At 47.3% G+C, this 20,504-nt stretch overlaps 1 protein-coding gene across 1 annotated transcript in view; it reads right to left on the bottom strand.

The window, feature by feature from the left end:
- Window positions 1–801: 801 nt before the first annotated feature.
- Window positions 802–20,504, bottom strand: part of LOC124500911 (pleckstrin homology domain-containing family M member 1-like) — a 58,858-nt gene continuing 39,155 nt past the window's right edge. The window contains 6 exon segments of the mRNA XM_047064781.1: window positions 802–2,418; window positions 3,284–5,060; window positions 8,516–8,656; window positions 11,056–11,188; window positions 12,009–12,117; window positions 13,876–13,940. Coding sequence (XP_046920737.1) covers window positions 4,899–5,060; window positions 8,516–8,656; window positions 11,056–11,188; window positions 12,009–12,117; window positions 13,876–13,940 — 610 coding nt within the window. The 3' untranslated portion in view covers window positions 802–2,418; window positions 3,284–4,898.

Genomic DNA, 20,504 nt, shown 5'->3' with positions numbered 1-20,504 from the left:
TAGCAAAGCAAACGCTTTCTAGACTATAAATAAACATAGATACATAATGAAAATAATATGAAGAAATTAATCAATTTCTTGTAACGTTACAAGAAAATAACCATGTTGTCCCTTAATGGGTGATTACACAAAGGAACATTTTTAGAATTAGGTAAAGCCAAGAAACATAGATGACGCACGCTACAAGGAAATTGCTAACAAATATAATGCCACGTTTGCCGCAATAAAGCGGCCAGTCTAACACACTGTTGTTGTCCGTGTCCATTTGTTATTTTCGCCGACGCCGTGCATCCTTCGGGAACCCCTGGACCTGCTGGGGCTGGACCCTGGCACACAGCCATTTAAAAAGGCAGTGTTGGGGTGCCTGGGTGGCTCAGTCGGTTAAGTGTCCAACCTCGGCTCAGGTCACGATCTCGCGGTTTGAGTTCGAGCCCCACGCCGGGCTCTGTGCTGACAGCTCAGAGCCTGGAGCCTGCTTCTGCTTCTGTGTCTCCCACTCTCTGCCCCTCCCCCACTCATGCTCTGTCTCTCTCTCTCTCTCTCAAAAATGAATAAATGTTAAAAAAAAATTAAATATTTAAAAAGGCAGTGTGGATCTATATTTATTTACATGGAAGGTTGCCTAACATATAAAGTTAATAGAAAAAGGTAACAAAATTGTATGCATGTGAGTCAACATATATATTTTCTAATTATGTGTTTATGCATATGTATATACCACACTTACACACACACACGCACACACATGCTTAGAAAAATCCTAGAAAAATATATGTAAAAATACCAAAGTTCAGCTCTGGGTAGTGGGATTACACATAAGTTTTATTTTCTCCTTTCTTTTCTCCTATGCTTTCAGAGAATAAGGTTATTTCCACTTTGAATAATTATTTTAATAATAAATCTCCAAAAAATTATATGTCAAGAGAATTAACATATGGGTAAACAAACATGTCAGAAAAAATAGAGTTGCTTTTTAGTCTTTCTAAAAGTTAGATTTATATTTATTATTTTATTTTTATACCCTCTGAAAGTTGTGTACAGTAGGCACTCAAAAAATGTTGGGGTGACTCGGATAGATAGACGAATGACACCATTGCAACTTGTCAGTTCCTGTTAGGTTGCTAAATAACATTCTATTGGTGGTCCATTTGACTCCTAGTATTCTCCATCTACAAATTTTTTATAATAACCAATCCACATCTTTTATTTGAGTAGCTTGATGCTTTTAACCTCAGAGTATTACTGTGCCATTGTGTGTATTAAGTTTATTTTACTTCTGACCAATCCTTCAACTTATCTATACCATTTTTATTCTAAACTTATCTCTCCTCCTTAATAAGCTTGGAATGGTCTGTAAATGTAATCAGTTCTCTATTATTTACTTCTTTGATTAAAGTATTGGACACTGACAACAAAAGAGCAATTACTTTTCCAGATGTTTTAAAATAAAATTATTAGGATTTTGATTTGCATTTTTTTTGACTACTGAGGATGGAAAATATTTTTATATGATTATTGGCTACATATATTTTCTTTTATGTGATATTCTTATCCGTGTGTCTTACTCACTTTTCCATTCCATCTCCAATCTGAAGCTCAGAAAAGTGAAGCAACCATTGCACTGTCTACCATTGGGAAGCTGACAGCTTTGGGGGTATTTGCTCAGCTGAGGAGCTACGCACCTTTTATAGAAAATGTTACTGCGAATTATGGAGAGGGCCAGCCCCACCCCCCACCCGTGGCCAGCATGAGGGTACTGCTTAACTGCTCCCACACCTACAGCTCATTGAACCACGAGGGGATGATGGGTCCAAGCTGAGCCAATCAGATTCTCTATCCCAGCCCCTTGGACTCTGGGGCTGAGACTAGCCAGTCTCCGTGACTGCTCAGAACATTAGCCCGTTAGCTTGGGGGCAGCCACGATCTGTCCTCTGGAATGTGGAGCAGAATATACTGCTCTACAAAGAAAGTAGTGAAGGAAATGCACGAGGAGGCAGAAACTTGTCAGGAGAGCCACACTGACAGTTCCCAGCTCCGCCTCCATTCTCTTCCCAAGAAGAGACCCCTTGGGTAAGCTCGGTGAGACACCTTGTCCCCTCTGAAGCCATCTCCCTCAGCTCACTCAAGTTGCTTTGCTACTGTGTCCAAAACGGTTTTAATACAACATCAGAGAAAGACCCAGATCCCAAGTCTTGTAAGTCCCAGTTCCGAGCCCCGCCGCTCTCCCACGTTTTTCTAGACGGTCAGAAGGGGTCGAGTCCTTGCCTCCTGTCCCCTCCTGTCACTACATCCTTCTTGGGGCTCTGCCTGCTAACTTAGTCCCACAGTGACCTCCTCACCAGTTCTTCATTCCCCCTGCTCCAGACACAATCTTTTTCACACAGTTGATGGTTGAGAGAAGATCGGGGCTCAGCAGTTCTGAAGGGGAGACAGAGAATACCCGTGAGAACACAGAGGACAGTCCCAGAGACTGAGGCAGACACTGGCTCTCCCTGCCCCCCAGGGGCTGAGTCCTTCCAGATTAGGCAAGGGCTCCCTCCCAGAGGCCCATTGAGATATCCCTACAATGGCTGCTAGAGGTCAAGGGTGGCTAGGGGTGGGGGCAGGAGGAGCAGGAGTAAATGTATGTTTACTACCACACATCCTAGCTAGGGTACATGCTGGTTCACGCCACGTTTGAGGGTTTCTAGGGAAAGGAAATGTCAAAACAGGCAGCACAGAGGCCAAGGTAAACCTTGCCTAATGAGAGAGGCTCTTCAGGTCAAGAGTGCAGGGATGTTGATCAGAGTACGAAAGAGGGAGTAAGGGGCAAAGTCATGGACCTGTGGAGCCTCCAGGAGTGGCTCTGAGGTGGGGAGTTTGCCCTTGGCCTCCAATCAACCAGGCCATTAACCACACAAAGTCAGTACTTGATGGTTAGAGCTGAGCCTTCAGGGCCACCAGTCTGGCATTCAGCACTGGTTCTATGAGCCTCAGTTTGCTCGTCTGTAAAGCGGGGATCATAATAGTTTCCACCGCATGAGAAGCTGGCATGTGAAGTGCTTAGTATATAACACACTCTCGATAAATGTTGGCCGCTGCTGTCCTCTGCTACTGGGTGTGCAGAGCCTTTCTGGAGCCTGCACCCTGGAGAATCTCCTAACCGGAGGGGCATCGTAGCCACTAGTCAAATCCTCTGCTCAGCAAAGGCATTCCCGGACTCCTCGGGCCATCCCTCTGGGGGCATTCCCAGGCTTGGAGTAGGAAGAGAAGTCCTGTGAGTAGACCCCACTCATCCTCTCACCTCTCCCACCCTGAGACCCCGGCCAGACCTTTGCAGTCCTCGTGGCAAATGTTTTCCGAGTGACTCTTGTAATCATTGCACCAGTAGCGGCTGTTGATCTGGAAGATGCCATAGTCGAAGCTGCCGTCTGCATTTTCATTTACCTTTGATAGGTTGAAGTTGCTCTCCACAAAAGCCAGGCACAGCCCTTAGAACAGGGAGAAGAAGGTTTTTAGAGGGCTCTGAACTGAGGGACAAAGGATACGGAGGAGAAAGGGAGACGGGGAAGCAGAAGAAAGGAACAAGGCCTAAGAGGCTAGATGGGGCAAGCTGGCTGGAAACACCCATTAGCTTCTCCCCTCGCCCTTCGGTCCATCCACCTGCCCCTCAGTACAACCGCTCATCATCCCGCTGTCCATCCGCGTCTCCTGCACTTGATGACCGCCTACTGTGTGCCGTGACCCGTGCAAAACCCAGTGAGGGACATTTAGCTGGGTCAAAGGCAGCTGGTGCCTTCAGAGGGCCTATAGTACAAGAATGAAGACACACACCTTAAAGGACCGTAAGACAAGATAAAACGAGAAGGACAGCACAAGACAGGTGTGTGCAAAATCTGGGCAGAAGGAAGCTAGCCCCACCATGGAGGAGGACGAAGCCTTTGCACTGCCTGCTCCCTCTGCCTGGAATGCTCTTCCCCGGACATTTGGGCGACCCGGTCCTTTGCCTCATTCAGTGCTGCTCAATGTCACCTCCTCAGAGAGGTATTCCTTGACTTCCCCTTCAAGGACAAGGTTACCTCTCACTCCCCTGGCTTTATTCTGCTGCATAACATTTATCACCACCAGGAAGTGCTTCATATGTTTGTGTGTGTGTTTGGGACTCGCCTCTCCCCCTAGAATGCAAACACTGTGAAGGAAGGGGCTTTGTTGATGTCTCTGTCCCCAGCCCCTAAAATAGTTCCCGGTACATAGTAAGTGCTCAGTTAATAATTGTGGAAGGAATATAGAATGTTGGGAGGGGCTTCTCAGGGAGGGTTGCTTTTTGAACTTGGCTTCGAAAGATGAATGATGGAAAGATGGCCACATAGGGGGTGACCAGGAGCAGAAGAGGAATGGGAGGGAGGGGAGGGTGGGTGATGGGTATTGAGGAGGGCACCTTTTGGGATGAGCACTGGGTGTTGTATGGAAACCAATTTGACAATAAATTTCATATATTAAAAAAAAAAAAAAAAAAAAGCCTTCCCTGGGCGAGCATCAGCTACATGGACAAGAACAGCAAAACCATTCTTTCCCTCCCTCTTCTTTCTTCACCCCTTACCCTTACATCACTTCCACCCCTAGTGAGGGTGAGAGACGGCGAGAGAGAGCGAGAGCGAGAGAGCGAGGAGATACTCTCATTTCCTTAGGACCATGCATCTTGGTAGCATTCGCTTCCCCTCCAAGGTGTTACAGGAAACAGAGCAGGTCTGAAACGCCCGCTACCTTACAGATCACGATGACTCCCAGTGGTCTTCACAGTTAAGAAGGGCATACATTTAAGAAGGCAGCCTCTGGGCCCCCCTCTCTCTTTCACGCACACACACTCACACAGACTCTCGCACGGTGGGAACGACGCTCAGCCGCGGGGCGGGGCTGGCTCATGTCAGGTACTGCACCACGAGGAACATGACCACACAGGTGAGAAGCATGCCACCGATCATGAAGTACTTGTCCTGGAAAGCCCGCTTCTCAGTGAGCCGCATCACGGTGTTGGACAAGCCCAGCATGTTGGCAATGTCAAGGATCTTCTTCTGAGTCCCCTGGAGCGGACGAGAAAAGAAGGAAACACAAAGGTCAGCTCCTTTTGCCAAGGAATGGGACTTCTCCTAGAGACAGTCTCTTGGTCATACCTAAAAGCATAAGCAGCATCAATCCACTCTGTGGTCAAATGACTTTTGATCAAGGTACCGGAGCAAAGCAAGGAGGAAAGAAAAGCCTTTTCCACAAATGTGCAGGAATGATGGACCCTAGTACATATATATATCGTGGACATATATACATACATGTCTCATATGTACCATACACATGTCTGTAAAAAGATCCTCAGTTCCTATCATACACAAAAATTAATTTGAGATGGATCACAGAATTAAACATAAAGCTTCCAAAGGAAAACACAGAATGAAACAACCCAGGTGTACATCCACCAGAGAATGGATAGACCACTTATAGTGTATCTGTACAATGGGATATACTACTTGGCAATAAAAAGGACCTAATTACCAACTTGGAACAGTATGAATGAGCCTGGAAAACACTCCTGAGAGGAAGAAGCCGCTCTTGGTAATACATTTATATGAAGTCCACTAACAGGCAAAGCTACTCTACAGTGAGATAAATCAGAACGGTGGTTGCCTGGAAGGAAGGCAGGCAGGCTGGCTGGGAGAGCATGAGGGATTGTCCGGGGGCAATGAGGATGGTCTACGTCTTGACAGCAGTGTGAGTCACAAAGGTATATGCATCTGGGGCGCCTGGGTGGCGCAGTCGGTTAAGCGTCCGACTTCAGCCAGGTCACGATCTCGCGGTCCGGGAGTTCGAGCCCCGCGTCAGGCTCTGGGCTGATGGCTCAGAGCCTGGAGCCTGTTTCCGATTCTGTGTCTCCCTCTCTCTCTGCCCCTCCCCCGTTCATGCTCTGTCTCTCTCTGTCCCAAAAATAAATAAAAAAAACGTTGAAAAAAAAAATTTAAAGAAAAAAAAAAAAAAAAAAAAAAGGTATATGCATCTGTCGAAATTCAAGGACCCGCACGAATTAGATCCGTACGCCTACCGTATGTACGTTACACCTCAAGAGAAAATTTTAAAATGAGAATGTTTTACATATTTTCAAAAAAGGAAACCTCAGAAAACTTTTCCTCTGCTCCCTGACCCCAAAATCCTGGCTATCGGCCCGTTGACTGTGTGGAACACAATGGGATTCTGCTGCGTCTAACGTGTGGGTCAATGTCCATGTTCGCGAGAGGGTCTGAAGCGGGTGACGTGGAACGACCGTCACCAACGCAATGACCCCTTGTATACGTGCCATCAAGACCAAAAGAGTATTTTACTCCTAAATCAACAGCCCACAGCACTCAGCCTGCCCTTCCTCTCTGCTTTCCAATTTTTGTTCTTAAGAACACTCGACTGCTCACGAAGCGGCAAGTATAAACAGATGCTGGGCAGACCCCAACTCGCTTCCACACACGTGGCCCATCAGGATGGATGGCATCTAACCTAATGCCCCACATTCAGTTTTTAAATGAACAACACATTAACCAGCAAGACAGAAGAGGCAGAAGTGAAAACAGCATGAGGCATCACGGACAGGCACTCGAACCCTGGGTTCAGCCCAGTGACGAACAAGCCTCCCCGGAAGAGATCTTTCGGGTCAAACTTTACCGTTGCCAGCGGAGGCCAGAGACATGTTTTTGCAACGACAGCGATGGTGAAATTTAGGCTCTTGCTAAAGATTCTGGTTAGCTCTGGGGCGCCTGGGTGGCTCAATCAGGTAAGCGTCCGCCTCGTGATCTCGGCTCAGGTCACGATCTCACGGTTTGTGAGATGGAGCCCCACACCGGGCTCTGCGCTGACACCTCGGGGCCTGCTTGGGAGTCTGTCTCTCTCTGCTCCTCCCCTACTTGCACGCACACCCTAAGTAAATTATAAGTAAACTCTAAAAAAAAAAAAAAAGATTCTGCTTAGCTCTGAAGGCAGATTATTTCATCCCTGCATGTAATACAAGTACCCAGCTTCTAAAATCACCTGAAAATTAACATAAATTTCAAAAAATGTATTCCTTTCCAGCCACAAATTTCCCCCAGCCACGGCCCAGCAACTTCACTCCTTTTAACGGTTTAGGCAGGAGTGGGGTGGGAGGAGGATGGAGAGAATCAAGACCAAAAGGCGGGTAGGTAGCAGCGGGTGTACAGAGGAAACTGAATTAGAAACCTCACGTTCCGACCCCAACCGCCTCACTGGGCTGCCCTGCGCATCCTTCTGGGGACAGCACAGGGGCAGATGCCGCTGAGACTCCGCAGTGATATCAGACTTTGATAGGAAGCGAACATTCGCGTTGGCAATAAGCTCTAACCTTACCCCACCGGGTCGACGTCAGTGAGACACGGGGAGGCTTGTCCTAAAAGGGTTTTACTGTTTGCCCGAGATATGGGCAATTTTCTAAAGAAAGGGCAGATTAATCATCACGTATCAGTTCAGATTACAGTAGGTGGCCGTTCAGAAAGAGGGGCACCCGCGAAGCTGTTGGAGACACACTTCCAGACCACCAGAAGCACCACGGCCGGCAGCAGGGCGTGAGGGTCACTTGCGGGCTGCCTGACTTTCTCCCTGGTGACGACGGCAGGGGCTGTGCAGCAATGTACTGAAGTCCCGCGGGGCTGACGGGCTCAAAGCGGTCCAACAAAAACTAAGATAAATCTCACACTTCCGAGTGACTGTTTCTCACAGCTCAGTGGCTGGGAGTGCTGCGTTCACAGGGGACCACACCCTGATAATAGGCACAGCCCACACCCCATTATCCATTAGAGCTGATACAGGAAAAGGGCTGAGGCTGAAACATCATGACTGACATCAGAATCTGTGTAATGTTTCTGTAAACCACTCCCAGGGGGTTTGAGCCTCGGCCAGTGGGGTGGGGCTTCTAGGAATACCTGGGACTATGGAGAGGGCAGCTGCTAGGGGCCAGCCCAGATGCTCTAGAACCCTTCTGTGCCTGCGGCTAGTCAACCCAGGCAGCCCTCCGGCCCCGCCCACAGGGACTCAGTTACAAGAGCACAAAAGGTCTCGGCTATCAGGTGGTTGGCAGGAGGGGCTCTCCGGGAAACCACGTGAGGGTGAGGGGCCACGTGCGGCCACGTGTGCCTTCTCAGAATCGTGCATTCTGTAATTTCGGCAGTTGTGGGATTTCTTGGTCTTAGTGGTGCCTATCGTAGCAGCCACTTTCATGGTAAGTTCAGTAAACGGCAAAAGACCCAGATACCAAGTGATGCCAAATTATGGTTCGTTGCAAGCACAAGTAGCAGCTGCGGGCGAAGGGAAGGTGGTCACTTGTGGACTCCTCATACTTCAGCTCCAAAAGAAAGGACCCCAGACTCAGGGCTCTGTCTCACCACCAAAATAACAAAACGCGAGGATACGTAACCAAGACGTCAACGCGGGTACCCAACTGGTGGATGAGGCCAGAACGAAGGGCCTCCTCCCTGTCCCCCAGAAAAGCCCCCACCTTCAAGGTCAGTCTCTGGGCCCTCAGTCCGTCCAGTATACCGTGCCCGCCTCCGATGAGGTTGTCCATGCCATGGTGAATTTTCTGGAGGGAGGAGTTGAAATGCAGCGAGCTATCCATTGGGATGGTCGTGTCAGAGTCCTGTGAAAGAAACGCAGGCACAGGATTAGCTCTGCCGCCTGGTCAGCTCCTGGGGTCCCAGCGGGTCTGACTGCTCCGCCTGTCGGCCAAGGCCAAGCCAGAGAGACAGCCAGATACACACGGCCTGTGAATTCCTGCCTCTCCACCATGACCACCACTTAAGAAGGAACATCAGTCCTGCAAGGTCTTGCTGGGCTTCTCCTGAAGGCTTTCTCTGACTACTCCCCTATTAACTTAGCTTGTTCCAAATGTTCCTTTCCTTGGCTTTCCCTTAACACAGGTTTGCTTTTGTTCTGCAGCTGTTTTATTTATCTACAGCTGTCGCTGCACTTAGACGGAGTCTGACTAAGGACAAAGGAGACAAAGGCCTAATGGGTAGTCGGGATGGGACAATTCTCCTCAGCAGTCCAGAAAGGGCTGTAAAGAAATGAAGGAAGAAAAAAACTGGCACCGATCAAGTACTTTCCACCCTGATGCCCATTACCCTAAGCTCACTTAATCCTTATCCTAATGTTATAACACAGTTACTGTACTATCCCCATTTTAGAGGTGAAGAAACTGAAGCTCAGAGAGGTCTAAGATCACACAGAGCTGTTCAGTCCAGCGGGGCCTGTATCTCACTACTGAGTGCAGAGCCGGCCCTCTTAACCATCCTGTGGGAAGAAACACTGAGACTGGCCTCAGGGCTCTAAGTTTACACCAGAAGCAGACTGGATACAGAAGGCAGTCAGGACTGGCCATAATTCCCTTCTTTCCCGCCTCCCGACAATCGCACATTCTTCTGCCATGCACGGTCATTCTCCCCTCTTTCAATCACCACGAAGAGGTTCAACCACCTCTTCCTTGCTGCATACGTTCAGAATCACTTTTCATGCACCTGCTCTCAGTGCCCCCTGCTAACACGGGAGCGTTTCGAGAAGCAGGCGGGGACCATAGCTTTTCACTTTTTCACAAGCTTTACTCTCAGCATCTTCAACAATGTTCTGCATACAGCTAATGCTCAGTGGGTCACAAGACTCCAGTGTTTGAATGAATCAAAGAGAGGTGTCTCTTCATTCGACAAGCGTTTATTGAGTGCCTTCTGTATACAAATCGTTCTTACCCTTCCGCCTGAAAGGGTAGACCTAATTGGGCATTATCACTCAGAAAAACATATCATAGCTCCAGCTCACAGAGTGACCGGCAAGAAGTTCATTTGGCAAAGTCAACTTTGATTAAGGGGCACTGCGTGCAGAGCACCGCACCGAGCTGATATGCAAACAAAACAATTCTGAGCGATCATCCCTGACCTAAAAGAGGTTTGAGTACCCAATGCCATAGCGATCAAAAGCCCACACACCTTTTGGCGTGTTGTAGAATTCATTACACTTTTGAAAGGCAGCTATGAAAACTTGAAACTACCGAAAGGAAGGAAGGAAGGAAGGAAGGAAGGAAGGAAGGAAGGAAGGAAGACAGACAGCTGTGCCTACCACTATGCCTCCAACACATCCTCATCACACTTCTGAATTGTTAATCAGTGTTACTTGACTGCTTACTCTAGAGAAGCAGAAACTACACAGGCACATTCTGAAACACTCAGGGAAATTTGCTGCAAGTGTGGACACAGCAGAGAGACTTAAGCATCTGTGAAACGTGGGCTGATTTGAATTCTGATGGCAGGCTTAGAGAGCTAAGACCTCTTTAGAAAATGAACCTCTCTGTTAAAACAAAACAACCCAAAACCCACCTCACTTGGTGGAAATACATTATAAGGGACCTGAAAAAGGCCAGTGTGTCCTCTAGCCATCAACAGCCATGTGCAGGAATGGATCCTATTAAGACCGAGGGGCAGGGGCAAGGGTCTCCCAAAAACCAAACATGCACACCAACCAGGCCACTTTCGAACAGGCTCAAGTCAAGCAATCCATCCAAAACAAAAGACCTGTTAACAAATTCCTCCAAACTGCTGCTCAGATTTGGGGCAAAACCATTTTAAGGCATCTGACACGGGAACCACACACATACACAGCACGATGGCAAGTGCCTGCAGGCAGCTTTGAAATGCTGCCCCTCATGACAAATGGTTTCAGTTCTCATCATCTGTCTCTACCTGATCAGAAACCGTTTCCACCATGTGAACTTCCACCTCTCAGTCAAACCCAGGTCATTTTCACCCCTGCCCACTCCTTCACTTTAACTGCTTCCGCTTCGGGTTTTCGTGTTAGAGAAGGAGGTTCCCTGTCTAGGTCTAGTGTCTGTGGCAAGGCACAAAGCCCACTGTTACTTCCAGTCGATCGGCTTCGGACACCCCCTACAAAGATGAAGCTCCAGGACCCGAGTTTCAGTGGCGACGAGCTGCCGAGTGCCTGTAGACACTGCCCCCCACCCCCTCCCGCCCCCCAACCAGGAGCCTGGCTTACGTCAGTGGTGAAGGTTCGAGACAGAAGTTCCTCTCGCTGTCTCTCCTGCTGCTCCCTTGCGTATCGCCGATGCTGGAAGTTTCTGAGAGCAGTCTGCAGGTGCTGGACATCATACTTTAACTGGTCAACACGACTGGAATTGATGGAGACAGAGATTACATTCCAGAAACCCAGGGCCACACATTTTGAGCGGCCAGCCTTCGTATTCAAGAAAGATGCTTCCTTACTTCTCCCTACACCACTGCATGCTGTCCCCACCAAAATGATCTGATTTTGATCACTGATGTTGAAAATAAAGAAGCGGCCTGTGGTTCAAGTACGGTTGTAGCACAAGAGATCCCAACAGCTTTACTTAAGCATCTGCTGGTCTCTGATTCTGGATGCATGACAGGGAACACGTGACAGGAAGCAGGCTCAAGGACCTCTCCCTGACCTGCCATGGATTATATCGCTTTTCAAGAAGGAGCCCAAGGGCACCTTTCGAGTAAAGCAACAACAAAGTTTCATAAGAACTTTTGGGAGCAGGGGCTGGGCTGGAGGTGGTGAGGGTTTTCATTTGAATTTCATGGCGGAGTATCAAATGTTACATCAGTATTTCATTATAAATCGGCTGATTGAAGTGATTAACGGCAAGATTTCATCTCAATCCAAGAATGCAGCAGGAACCAGAGGGCAGTGCACACCTCCCTGGCTGCTGGAGGCTTCAAGTAAGGCCACGGGTCTGGCCAGAAAAACGGTATTGGAGGCAAAATTTCAAAATGACCCAATGTAAGGAGACACAGGCTTCTGAGCCCCTAACCTCACAGGCTTTTTATTTTGAGGAAATATCATTGAAACGAAACCGTGCCCTTTAGGGGGACTTCATCTTCACAGAGTCTCAGTTTTTCAATGCGTAAATGGATTTTCAGAATATCTGACAGCCTCCCCTGGACAAGAGGCGTCACAACACTCACAGTTTGGCATTCTGTCTTTTGTTCGGGGGCTCCTTGCTGGACAGAATCTCCAGACGTTCTAGATGGCTGAATATCTGGTCAATGCTTGCTTGGATTTCGTTTTCTACTACTGCACAAGAGAGAAAAAAGAGTAATTGCTGGAAAAGAGACAGTGAGCTTAAATTAGAATGATACAATAAACATGTCTTTTTCCATATCCAATAAATTCAAAGAAACCCATTCGAAAAGGAGAAAAACGCATATCGTACTGAATAATGGAAAAAAATTCAAGTGATACTGATTCTGTAAATGTTGTTCTAAACACACACACGCATATATACATGTAGCTGTTAATGTCATAGCAATGCCAATTGTTTAAAAAGCTACAGATAAATCTGTAGAAATAAATTTCCTGCCTTTAGAAAATAAAATGAATATTTGGGTTGTCCAAATAAAATATTTTAAGCAAAATGCAGTATCTTCTGAAACAGAATGAGGTCTCTTTTCCTTTGAGATTATTCCCAGATACGAGTTATAAACATCTAGTAAGAAGGCTGCCAATTGAATTCCCTACAGTAATGAGGTTAAAAGAAAAAAAAGCACAAAGGGGAAGATTAGTGTGTGAAACACAGAGAAGAGCTCCCTTGAGGCTTTCCATAAGGACGGGCAGGCTGATGCTGGAATCCCCAAAATAGACTGAATATCACTAGGAAAGGCCCAGGAAAGAATCCACAGAGGTAAAGATATGATAAATACAGTCATTTTCCTTATCCCTCTTGATAAACAGTCAACATGGCCTCTTTTCCATTTCTAATCATGTGACAGTGAGACTGCTGGGAAGGCAAACAAAGCAGATGGATAGGAACTAACCCGTGTACAAAAAGGGCACCCAGGGGGGCGTCTGGGTGGCTCAGTCGGTTAAGCATCCGACTGTGCCCGACTGCTGATTTCAGCACAGGCTGCGGTCTCACGGTTCGTGGGATCGAGCCCCACACCAGGGTCTCTGACAGCTCAGAGCCTGTTTGGGATTCTCTCTCTCTCCCTCTCTCTCTGCCCCTCCCCTGCTTGTGTGCTCTCTCTCAAATAAATAAATAAATAAATGAATAAATAAATAAATAAACATTAACAAAAAAAAAAAGGTACCCACATTGCTTCTTGCCCAATAAAGACACGACAGTAAAGAAGCAATGTCACCCTCCTAGGCCAACCTGCAGCAGCTAACATATGCACTCTAGATTAGAACAGGGTGGGGCACAGAACCCAGAAAAGAGATGCTTTTGACGCTCCAAAAAGGAGGCATGAGCAAACAGAAAAGGGCATAGCGACAGCCAAGCGGGGAGGTGAACGGGTGGCATCAGCAACGTGTGGGTAACCAGTGGCATCTGTTGTGGCCAGCTCAGAGAAAGGACCTTTTCTGGCCAACAGAAAACCGTAAAACAAAAAGCAGCACTCTTCTCAAATGAAACCACAGTGTGGGAACTACACTAATTAATATTGCTATTCGTTTCTGAATAATCCTCCTAAAAAGCCACAGTTCTCAGCTCAGAAGAAATGACCAATTCCAGTTAAACATCTCTGAATTTGTACGGAGTACATTCCTCCCAGGGCTCGGTAATTAGATTAAGACAGAGGAGAGGAGGTCCATTCCCATAGGGCCCTGTCAGGGTGAGTTGAGGGGTAATGGGGGATAAGGCCTGTGGGATTCCACGGGGCGCAATGAGAGAAGTCAGAGGCTTTGCCAGAGGGTTTTTCTGTCCACCCCTAACAACAGAACTCCTTCGGCATGGAATCATTAAGCCCCTGAGGCAGCAAGGCGGTCAGGAAACACAGCCCATTAGCATCGTGTCATCAGGAGAAAGGACTCTGCTCTCCATAGTTAATGACTCACAGTGCAGAGACTGCTTGTCCGCGGTCTCCAGGCGTCCCATGTGAGACTGGATCTCGTGGACCTGCCTATCAAAGGAAGAGAGAGGAAATGAGTGAGACAGGAGTCATCGACAGTGCTTCGGTCAGGAAAGACAAATTTTCTGATGCCAACGTGTAACTGATTTAAATCGACAGCATCACTGAACTGTAAACTTTGTTAAGTGGCACTTTAGGCCACATGTTTTGGCCCGGTTTCTAATATTTTACCATGAATATTAATAAGAACACTAACAGGCGGCGCTTACTAAGTGCCTGCCACATCGGAGACATTCTGCAAAGTCAATAACCCTATGCGGAAAGGACCATTATCATCTTCGTTTTATAAATAAGACAACCGAAGCCCAGAAAGGTTAACTTGTTCAAGGTCACACAGCAAGTGATAAACCTCAATCCGGACCCAGCCAATCCCACTCTCTGCTCTTTGACCCGATGTGCTGAGCGCTGGTCTGTACTAGGGAGAGTCAAAGGGCAAGAAAGATATAATCCTTGTCCTTGAGAAACAATGTAATTAGGAATGACAGGCCAGAGAGACATGACAAGTCCCAAGAAGATTTAGGGGAACATCACTACATGGAAGTGTAAACAAAAAGGAAGCCGAGGGGCTACGCGCAGTGGCGTGGTGCCAAGGAAACGTAAGAAAGTAAGAGTAAAAGCTGGCGGAACCCGGGTGGCGTCAAGTGAGTTCTAAAGAGCACTCTGAAGACGGAAACTTGACCTGATGAGGGAAGAGATGAAGAAAAGGATCGGCAAAAAGGCACGTGGATTACAAGCAGGTGGGCCTGCCCGGAAGCGAGTAGGGGTCGGAGGGGAGAAGGGATGAGGCGCTCAGTGCGAGAAAACTATCAGAGGAAGGTCCTGAAAGACGGGGATGTCCCGTCCGGTAAAGGCCTTTCCCTGGCAATCCCAGGCGAGTGCCTCCTCATTGGGAAATGCGACACCGTACCCTGGCTCGCCAGCGTGGTCTCAGATGGCGGGCCCTAGCGTGCTCTCCGGAGGCTCCTCGGGGCTTGACCAAGGTCACCCCCAGAGCCCTTCCTAGCAGTCGTCTGCGATCAGTTCTGGAATACTGCCTATGCTACCCCAACAACGGGCTCCTGGTGCTTCCGGTCTCTCACATCAGAGCCACAGGAAAGCAGTCTGCTGAGCAACTATATCACCTCCAACCCTTGAGGGAAAGGTCAGCAACCAGCCTCCACCATGAGCACCACAATCTGTGAACCCAAATTTACCAATGCAAGCCAGAAGCCCAAACTAGGTTTCAACTCTGTCTTGTCTTTGCCAGGGCTTTCCTGCGGACTCTAAACATGACCCACGGCACCAGAAGCAAGGCCAGCGCTCTACTGAGTCTGAGCGCACCTGGGTAAGACCCACGGCCCTGAAAGGAAACTAGAAATCACCACTAGAGATGGAGGGACCAGACTGCTCCTCCGGTAAGATAGGTCCTGATAGTGTAGAATGAGGGCACGTGGAGGTACGGAGGTAGATGGAGGAACACAGCTTGAGTTAACCAACATCTGGGTCAGGGTAACCACAGAGACAGCAAGAGGACTGCACGGCGACGCCGATGGGAAGACAATTAGGATTTTACCGAAGGCCTGCACGTAGGCCGTGAGGTAAGTTGTCAATGGCAGCTTCATAGAGCAAATGTGAAAATTAGCAGTATTGACAGGAACGGGAACAGAAGAAAAAAAGGGAGGGGGGCAGGGGGCAAAGAGTATCCAAGACAACTCTGAATCAAGTATGAGAGGGATGACCTGGTCCACCTGCTATGAGGACTTATGACAAAGCCATAATAACAACACAAAACCAAACAAAACAACATCATTGCAGTGCGGAGACAGACAAACCCTAACCTTGACCCAGGAGCAAAGAGTAGAGTCCAGACACAAAAAGAAACGCAAGATGGTTTAAAGCCCAAATGTAAAAGGCAAGGCTTTAAAATTTTCTGGAGAAAATATAGGAATGCATACTATGACTTCAGGTTGAAGAAGAATTTCCTAAACAAGGCAAAAAACAATACTGTCCCCCAAACAAAACACACCACAAGACTCGTCAATTTGACTACATTAAAACAAAAAACCTGTCTACACCAAAGACGCTCTAAAAAAATAAAATAAAAAGACAGGCAGAGACTGGAAGATACCCGCGCCAGATAAGAAAGGACTAATGTCTAGAGTATATTAAAAAATGCTGCAAATCAACAGGAAAAGTCAAAGCACTTTTGTAAAATGGGCAAAGAGCAAATGACAGAAAAGAAAACCCAAACATATCTATATCTATATCCATATCTACATCTATGTCTGTATCTATTATTCCACTTGACTAGTAATCAGAAGAATGCAAAGTCAAAATAACGAGATAGTACATTTCTCCCATGGATTGACAAATACTTTAAACTTTAAGGACGAGGGCTTCATGGCAGGCTAAATAATGGTACCCAAGGGATGCTAGCCAAGATTTCCAGCATTCTACCACAGGACTGCCTTCAGCTCTACGTTTTGTTCAAGATTTTTTAACAAACCAACTTACGTTGATGACATTTGCACATCACTCTGTGCTATAATGAGCCTAGGTTAGGATGTTGTACCACAAAACAAATAGTAATATTTTCATTTAGGCTAAAATAGTAAAATTAAATTTGTCAGGGATGAAAAGCATTCCCACTTAAGACTTTTTTAAAAAGTCCCCAATGTACAATATCAAGTGGCATTCCATCCTGGGAGCTGTCTGTTAAAGGCCCCTATTAAAGACTTCCCCTGACGGAAGATGGATGAAGAGGATGACCGGGAAAGAGTCTAGAAGTCAAGTCATGAAGAGGAATGGTCAAAAGAGCTAGTGATAATAAGCCTCTGAGAAAAGAAAAGAAAAGAAAGAAAAGAAAAGAAAAGAAAAGAAAAGAAAAGAAAAGAAAAGAAAAGAGAAAAAAAAAACAAAAAAACAAAACTCCATTAAAATGGGGCAGCTGGTGCTTTTCAAATACGTAGAGCTGACATAGGCAGAGGAATGGGCTCATTCTCCACTGCGGCTCCTGAAGGGAGAGCCAGAACCAAGAGCCCCATTCAAGAGGGTAGCTTTCAGCTCAACATGCCCCTCCCCACAAAAACCCCAGAATAATTATGAACTCTCTCTCTTCAAGCAAAGGAAGAAGGGGGGCGCCTGGGTGGCTCAGTCAGTTGAGCGTCGACTCTGGGTAGGCTCAGGTCATGATCTCATGGTTCATGGGTTCGAGCCCCGTGTCGGGCGGGCTCTGCGCTGACAGCTGGGAGCCTGCTTGGGGTTCTCCCTCTCTCTGCGCACCCCCCCCCAACTCGTGTTCTTTCTCTCTCTAAACTTAAAAAAAAAAAGAAAAAAAGAAAAAGAGCTCCTGCATGTTTAAACACAGGGTACACGAACTGCTTCGGGTTTTATAAAGGGTCTTCCTGACTACAGGGAGTTGGAATGGAAGATTTTGCCAGTCCCTTCCAATTTTTAAAGTCTATGAGGACAGGGTGAGAGATGATGGCAACACTCATCCTATAAACACCCTTCAGGTGGCTTATACCGTTTTCTAAGCCAAAATGGACAAACTTTAAAGTTGCAGGGAAACAATACTGACTTCTCCCACCTAAGCTCTGAATGCTTTGAATGAACTAGAAGAGATATGGCCAAGAAAATGATTCCAATCTCTACATTTCATGCCTGGGAGGAAATCAAATGCAAAACAACAAAGCAAGCAGGCATGGCATAGGGGGGACTACTATGTGGCAAGTCTGTTTTAAACCGAACTGGGAATTCAGACAACACACTGGAAGCCAATAAGGAACAGGTGATGCACAGGCAGGACTTGGGTCGGGCGGGCGGGGGGGGGGGGGGGGGGGGGGGAGGTGGACACTAGAAACCAGAAGTCTTAGCCCTGTCCAACATGGGGTCCGTGGTGGGCTTAGGTAATAACATCACCAAGCAGAGAGACCTCATAGTAAGAAAACAAGGTCACTGTTGCTGACTAAAAACAAACAAACAAACAAACAAACAAACGAATCCAGTCTGTAGAAATGAAATTGCTTTTTAAAAGTCCATGGAACTACTCTCATCCTTTCATATACACCTATTTTGTATCCATGCTGCCTCTGGCCCCTACGAGCAGGGAACAGTTTTAGAGTTAAAAGATACTGGTTGCAAGTTCTGGTCCCACTATGGACTGGCTGAGGAACCAGGAACAAGCCATTTAACTCCTTGGTGCCTCAGTCTCCGATAAAACAGGGTACACACATGAATAAATAATCACAACTATTTAAAGGCTCATAGATCCAAATGCAATATGAAATTGCTGTGTAACCTTTACGGCATCATACAAACATTTGTGGTTGTTTTTGCTTTACTTAAAAGTAGTGGGAACCATCTGGTCATTTTCACCTCACCCACCTTGCCGCTTCTCCATTTAGCCTCTCACCAGAGGGCAAATTCAAAAAAAGGAAAAACTGGTCTTCAGATAAGGTAACAGTTTTCACACCCAGCTGCTCACCAGAATCACTTGGAGAGCTTGTTAAAAATAGAGCTTCTTGTGCTCCAGACCTACTGAATCGGAAGCTCTAGGGATAGAGGGACCTAGGTGGCTTAGTCGGCTAAGTGTCCGGCTTCAGCTCAGGTCATGATCCCACGATTCGTGGGTTCGAGCCCCGCTTTGGGCTCTGTGCTGACAGCTTGGAGCCTAGAGCCTGCTTCGGACTCTGTAGCTCCCTCTCTCTCTCTCCCCCTCCCCCACTCACACTCTAATTCTCAAAAATAAATATTGTTTAAAAAATTAAAACCGAAAAGAATCTCTAGAGATAATAAGGTCCAGGGCACTGAGGGATCCTAGACTATACAGGGGACAAATATAGACACCTCTACAACCACTTGAATATCAAAAATAGAAGCCTGGCCACTTATTCATCTATAAAGTTCATCCTAATGCAGTATTACTTAAGCATAAAATGTTTATTCTGATTTTCACCTCCCCTCCCTCCCCCACTCATTGCTCAGGCAGTTAAGAAGGAGTTTTCAAGATACAGAACTTTCAAGTACTGATTTCATTCCAATGTACTGTCAGGGACATGGCCAGAGATAACCACAAAGTGGGTTCAAAGTTCCAGTAAAATTAAGATGCTCAGTTACTGTTGTGTCAATTCAGCCTCGATCATTAATTTCTGCAACTGCAAAAGTTAATTGCTGACGCTCGCAGGATTGTGTGTTTCCTTTTAAGACACTCAATCACCAGTATCATGAAGCTGAAAGGAGCCTCAAAGTTTATGAGCTCCAAACTAACATTTTATAGATCAGAAAAAGAAGTCTAGAACCAGAACTCCCAGGACTGGTTCAATACTTCAGGGGAAAGACACACTAAAAGATCTGTCCTTTCTTAGTAACACAAAAATAATTCTATTTCATTCCTTTTCCAATGGACTCACAGGTCTGATTATTTAAGTTCCATCATCTATATAGATATAAAAATTTTTTTCTAAAGTAGTCTCCACGCCCAGCTTGAAGCTTAACGCAGGGCTTGAACTCACCACCCAGAGCTCAAGCCGTGAGCTGAGATCAAGAGTCAGATGTCCAACCGACTGAGCCACACAGGCGACCCGTCCCTTCTTATAATTTTTATATGAGAATAGGGCTCCCAGGGTAAGAGCAAATTCTGTCGTTTTAAAACTGTTACAGAGTAGGTTTTATATTTGCACTCAAACCAAACACTGCATCAGTATGGTCTCTGGTATAAACCAAATCAAAAGAAAAGGGAAAAAAGTGTAGCAGCAACAACAGATTAGTGTCAATCAAGAGTTGGGGCCGACGTCATTTAGGAGCTGTGAGTTACAATGAAACTTATTCTGACGACCTTAGCTCAATGATGGATCTTTCTAAACTAAAGAAGATTCCGTTTGTATTGTTCATTTACACTCCATCCAATCCTGCCACACCTTAGATTTTTTTCGGACGTCCCTGGGCTCTCCAAGTGAATAGTAAAGTAGGTGTAGGGGCCCTGACTCCCACCATCTCTACCAACCCAGAGCAGTGAGTTGGCAGGTGCTGGACAAACAATTTATAATCTGTAAGTATGACTTTCCCTTCACCTAGTCTACTTAGCAGGTAGTCGCGGCCTCGAAGATCCCATGAGCCGTCCGGCCCAACGTCCCCACGCATCAGGCCGGACCCTCCATCCGCCGCCGACTTGGGCATCCCGCCAGAGACAGAACTTCCGAGCCGCCCCCGGCAGCGCCCCGGCGGAAGGACTCGGCCTCCACACTGGCGGGCGCCCGAGGCCCCAGCCAGGGGAGCCGGCCTCGCCCAGCCTGGCTGCGCCCCCGCCCGGGCCCCGACGCGGCCCTCACTTGTGCATTTGCTAGTACAGCGGCTCCACGTCGCCGGCCCCGCCGGGTCCGGCCCTGGCTTCCTTGGAACACGTCCTCACGGCCCCCCGTCCGGCTTCCGGCTTCCGGCTTCCGGTCGCAGGACCCGCCCCCTCCTGCCGGCCAGGGCTGCCCCGACGCGCGCCCTGCCGGTGGTGATGGAGACAGAAGAGGAGGGCGACGGGAGAAGAGGCCCGGACAAAAAGGCTAAGGGTAGTCAGAGGCACTG

The sequence above is a fragment of the Lynx rufus genome, unplaced genomic scaffold (assembly GCF_022079265.1).
Source record: "Lynx rufus isolate CCGP_SWC_20201006 ecotype Redwood Valley unplaced genomic scaffold, mLynRuf1.p SCAF_61, whole genome shotgun sequence".
NCBI classification, from domain to species: domain Eukaryota; kingdom Metazoa; phylum Chordata; class Mammalia; order Carnivora; family Felidae; genus Lynx; species Lynx rufus.
This window is presented reverse-complemented; position numbering and strand designations above follow the sequence as displayed.